Source organism: Lipotes vexillifer, unplaced genomic scaffold (assembly GCF_000442215.2).
Source record: "Lipotes vexillifer unplaced genomic scaffold, Lipotes_vexillifer_v1.1 scaffold1728, whole genome shotgun sequence".
NCBI classification, from domain to species: Eukaryota; Metazoa; Chordata; class Mammalia; order Artiodactyla; family Lipotidae; genus Lipotes; species Lipotes vexillifer.
In genome coordinates, this window is record NW_006784330.1 from 804,429 (window position 1) to 809,926 (window position 5,498).

General features: G+C 47.3%; 1 protein-coding gene across 3 annotated transcripts in view; it reads left to right on the forward strand.

Moving 5' to 3' along the window:
• PRPS1 (phosphoribosyl pyrophosphate synthetase 1) overlaps nt 1–631 on the forward strand; it is a 20,602-nt gene extending 19,971 nt beyond the window's left edge. For 2 of the 3 annotated variants that reach the window (XM_007456699.1, XM_007456701.1), the window contains one exon: nt 196–631. In XM_007456699.1, the coding sequence (XP_007456761.1) occupies nt 196–288 (93 nt within the window). In that variant the 3' untranslated portion in view covers nt 289–631. The remainder of the gene's footprint in view (nt 1–195) is intronic. The other variant, XM_007456700.1, reaches the window with a different exon arrangement.
• Nucleotides 632–5,498: the final 4,867 nt, after the last annotated feature.

Sequence of the window (5,498 nt, forward strand, 5' to 3'; positions counted from 1 at the left end):
CTCTTTCCCAAGTGGTTGGTTATATTTAAAATGTGGGTATGAAGAGCATCTGGCTGTGGGCTCCCTTGGGGAAACAGAACAGTGCAGCAGTCTTAAGAGGAAGGACCCTCATCGGGCTGCTCAGCAGTGTCCGCAGACTGGCCAGTCATCTCTGTCTGTATTGATACTAACCTGATGCTTGCCTTGCCCTCCTAGGTGATCGACATCTCCATGATCCTTGCAGAAGCCATCAGGAGAACTCACAATGGGGAATCTGTCTCCTACCTGTTCAGCCATGTCCCTTTATAATAGAATAAGTTCTGAGGCTTTTAAAAAATAAAGTGAGTCCCGCCCCTTATTTTCCTTTGGTATTTGATGAAAAATCCAGCAGAAGACCCAACTTGTTACAGTGTAGCTTTCTACATCCCACATCAGGTATATGAGTGTTTCTCCTACATTAGAGAAAGATTGAGATTAACTGCTGGGATTTCCTACCTGTATTGTCTCGTCCTGGCTTCTTTGATCTTGTGAGCCTTGCAGCTTTAACTACAGCTCAGCTGCTACAAGATGTCAGACTTTGGAAAAAGTTGTGTAAGTGTGTCTGAATGTGTTTGGGGAAGCTCAGGCTACTTTGCATGTGAATGCTTCAGCGCCACCCCCCCACCTCCGAAATTGTGACGAGTTCTCTAAAGTCTGTACTAAATTCCAGCATGATCCTGGGGCAGCCTGAACCCAGCTCTGGTTGCTGAGCCCCTCTAAGGCTGGAACAGCTCTAGGGCAGGAGCCTGAGGGGAGGCAACCCACCATGCAACAAATGCTTCTTGGGAGGAAAAAGCCTGATCCATCACCCTTTGATTGGATTCTGTCACTTGGATTCTCCTTTGTCCCTGTTCCTTTCCATTTGGCCTGACCTTTTCTTTTCCTGGCCAAATATCAACTTGGTCCCAAGTGATCATTGTGCCATAGTCTTCTGGAAAGCAAACTCGCTTCCTACTATATAATCTATAACAATTTACATGAGACTATTTCGCTGTAGCTTAATCTTCCTTAGCCCACTACCACTGCGGTAGTAGGTTTTAGGTGGTGTTGTAGTGCCTTTTGATTAATTTAACTGTTTAATTGTCATCTTTCTTCCTTGGATCTATTTGACCTCTCAGATGACCTGAGATTTCTGTTAAAAAGATTGATGTCACTGTCTCCTGTAGAAGAAACTAATAAAGTTTCTGTTTGATTGTGGGTCTGTATCTGTACTGATCTCTCTGCCAAAGCTTTGCTTTAAGTGTCTTGGCTGCCCAATGATAGCTCTTACTTCTTTGTTTCCGAGCTATTAACTGCATTGAGTAGACACGGCAGCGGTTTTATTCAACTGTAAGACCTTAAGCTGTCTGGGGTTAACTAAGAACTAGATGTAGTGTAATTCTGTGCATTATACCTGAATTACAGGCTGTATAATGCCTGTTGGATCTCCAGTTCTTATTCCTGGTGCTAGGAATTAGGTATTTTCTCAGAGGAAGAGAGTAGTTTCTACAATTTATTCATTTTGAGCCAATTTTGCCAAATGTGGTAAGACTTCCCTCCATCAGTAGTTGACACACATTTAGCATTTAATTTCAGCCCTTCTAATTATAACACATTCCAAAATGTTAAGTGAGTTTCTTTTTGCATCGTCAAATAAGGACACTGACTTTTTGGGATGCTAAATGCTTCTGGAGCTTTGTGAAGAGTGCTCCCTTGTCTTTGAAGCCTGGTTCTGCTTTTGTTTTTGCTTTATGTTGAATATTGGGATATTTACAATGATCTTTTGAAAAAAGTGATTGAAAAGGGACTGAATTGAGCTATGAAGCGTGTTCTTTTGACCCTCTAGCCCTCTTTCACTTCAAGTCTTTGCTCTGGGAGAAGCTGACGTGGAGCACTTATGCTATAACTTGCTGATTCTGCTATTTCCTGAAGTATTGGGTCAGTTGATCAGCGCTTGCCATGTCAGAATATTTTGACATCAGACCTGTTACTCTGGGCCCCCTTGGGCAATCCAGTTCCTAGGATGAGGTTTTGAGGCCCTCAAGAAAGGCCCTCAGTCCCCATCTTTGATCCTTATGCCCGGGGGGAAGGTCAAGATTCAATTCCCTGTGACACCCAGTAAAGTACCCTAAGTACCACTGAGGCCGTTCTTTTTCTCTCCAGTGGGAGAGACCCAAGTGTGCTGGATGGCAAGTGATTCTTGACTTGAGAACTGTAGCAGGAACAGACCTGGAGGGGCCGGGGAGGAGGCACAAAAGCTGGAGTTGCAGGGAGAGCACAGTTGAAAGGAAATAGCTATGTAACTGCTTCTGAGCAAAAGGCATCACCAGGTTCGATTTCCCATATGCCCTAACCTCCCCTTACCCTCAGAACTGGAGAAAAGGAGATTCCTTGGACCAAGGCTGAGCTGGGCAACCCTCAAACCTAATGCCTTTATTAGAGGTTTCTTTCACCTCAAGTTGGAGCTTTCCACGTTTGGAATAAAAGCGTTTTCTGCTCAAGAGTTTACTTAGCTTGCCCATTAATAGCATGTAGCCCTTAACCTGAGGGTTATTAGAATCATGGAAAACTTGAAATTTTAAAAAGAGAAACGTTGTCTCCCCTATTGACCTGCCCTCCTACCAACCTCCCTCTTAACTAGCTCTTGGGTCGGGGGGAGGGGGGGAGGCCTCCGAAAAGGAGTCAGGTTATTGGTGGCACCTCCCCAGCAACTTTTAAGGTAAGGACGGGGGAAGAAAGCTCCGCACTGCCGCCCCGGGGCCCACCACTCGGACTGGAGACCACTGAGTGGGTATGTGCCCAGTTTGCAAAAAGAGCCATTACGTTCAGTCAGGAAGTAGAGCCAGCCCCCAGCCTCGCCTTAGTCTGCACCTCCAGCCTTGAGGCGGCTGGCTGTTCAGTTGATTGGCTCCTGCAGCACTGAGCCCCAGTCTCCTCTGCTTCTGGTTTTCCCTTGCCCTGCCTATGCCGGGGATTCACTTCCATTACCCTGACAAGGCCTTTTGCGACCAGTGCATTACAGAACCAAAAGAGATTATAGGAGGGCCCTGTGTCTTTGGAGTCCTCTACAGAGGCCAGAGAATCCCGCCACCCCGGAACACGAGGTAACTGAGGTCACCAGGGTCATCTGTGCTGCCCTCCTCTCAGAGCTGCAAATGGGAGAGGGGGGGATTGGAATTCACACAGCCATATGGTGGGAACACACTGAAGTTAATTCACACCTCATTTCCAGGCTGAGGCTTGACCGATCATGTGCCTGTTAGTCATTTGCTGCCTCTTGCCAACAGCCGGCAACAGTAAGGCTGTTCTAAAAGTCTCAGCCTTTTGCACGTGCTTATCCAAAAGCACACTCGGTGGTGTCCCTCCCCTCAGAAGCAGTCATTGGCCCCTGGACACTCCTGCCTGAAACAGGTTCTGTCTTGACGGTCATGGTTGAAAGGCAATGGAGCTACAGCTAAAGACTCCCCCTGCTGCTGTATTCTTTCGCCAGGTTTTGAAGCCTGTTTTTTCTCTTGTAGATCTTTTTTGGCGAGTCTCACACTCCTTGTTTAAGAATAAAGCAAATTCTCCAAGTTATGACAGATGAGGCTTGATGTTCCACAGAATCTTGCTTGGTTCAAATATTTCTTCTAAATCACCTTTTCCAAAGTCTTGGCCGGACAGCAGCAAGGGAGCTAAGACGTTAACGGGCATATTCAGATCCCTTGTACTAAACACACGTCGGGGTTAGGATCCATCAGGCCTTGCCATTGGTTCTCAGGTTGCTCTTCTGGGATGTTTCTGCCGGGGCAGGTGATGTTAGCTGCCTCAGAAGAAAACCTTTGTGCTGTCAAGAAAAACCTGTGTCAGGAAAACTATTTCAGGGAGAAGATTGAATGTGAGGCCAGATGTTAGTTTTCAAATCTCAAGGAAATTCCAGTGTAAAGTCAGTTTCTGAGGGTTTGCCTTAAGTCTGGTCACCAGAAGACTGACCTATGGTCACATTTGGTACATTTGCACGGGGGTGAGCTCACTGTTTCTTTGGGTTGGGGGAGCATGCCACCCAGCTTGTGAGATGATAGTTCCCCAACCAGGGATTGAACCCATGCCCCAGCACTGAAACTGCCGAGTCCTAACCACTGGACCGCCAGGAATCCCCGTGAGTGTATATTAATGAGAAGCGTTGAAATGGAGGGTGAGGGATACCGAGGGTAATATGAAGAAGCAGCGATGGTTCTTTCCTTAAAGCTTTCAGGAAGTTGAATTGGCCCCAGAAGACCCGTGGTAATGATGGTTGAGTAGCTGCTCTACGCGGCCTCTAAGATTGCAAAGGTAAAGGGTTTGCAGGGACTGGACAGGTCCCCACTGCCTCACCCTTCCTGAGGCTGCTTTCCTGTCTCAGCACTGAGGGCCTGGCCACCACCTTCCATCCCTCCTCCCCCGCTCTCCTGTCTGGATGCCCTTAGCCTTTGATGTTCCTAAGGACATTGATCTTGCCATGAAGTTCCTTAGGCCCTCTGTTCTTGAGCGTGTTCCCTTGGTTTTTAGCTTGCAGCGTGAAAGGGAAGGAGACACAGAGCGGCAGGGTAACTTTTTCCATCCCAACCCTTGGTAAACTTACCCGCCCCAGAGCCTCAGAAACCTGGCTGGCTCCTCTTCCAGCCAAGTCCACGTGGTGTGATCCTCTTTGCTGCTGACCTGTTGTACGCCCCTTGGTGACAGCTCACTGTCCCCACCCCATGTCTGGAGGGACACCAAAGCCAGCCACCAGAGTCGGACTCTTCCCCATCTTTCCCTTTCTCCAAGCTCTTTTCACCAGTACGTTTCTCCAAAAGCTCAGTGGCCAACTATAAAATTAAAAACAGGGAGGGGAAGGCTCCTTCTGAAGCAAAAATGTCTGAAGCCCTGCAGAGTGACAAGAGGCCTTTCTCCCATTCCTCTCCATCCTGCTTTGTTTTTTCAAATGGCTCAATTCTATATTCTCCAAGTTCACCTCCACACTTGGCGTGTCCACTTGCCGCTGCAGCCGGGTCTTATTGCTTCTTCACCCATAACAGTTGCCATGAGCTCACTCACATCTTGGGGTTTTGATTCAGGGTAAGCCCCCTACCTACGGACAAGTTCTGTTCCAAGAGCGTGTTTGTAAGTCCAACAAAGTTAGCCTAGGTACCCAACTAACACAATCGGCTATATAGTACTGTACTGTAATAGGTTTATAATACTTTTCAGACAAATAATGTACAAAAAACAAACACAAAAAATAAAGAAAACATTTTTAATCTTACAGGACAGTACCTTGAAAAGTACAGTAGTACAGTACAACAGCTGACATACAGGGGCTGGCATCGAGTGAACAAGCAAGAAGAGTTACTGACTGGAGGAGGGAGGGGAGGTGGGAGATGGTAGAGCTGAAGGATCGTCAGCAACAGGAGACGGAGGGCAAGCTGCAGCTTCACTCACACCTGACGTGGATGGCACAGGTTCTGGTTCCTTGCTGGATTCAATTCTATCTACCCTCTTGA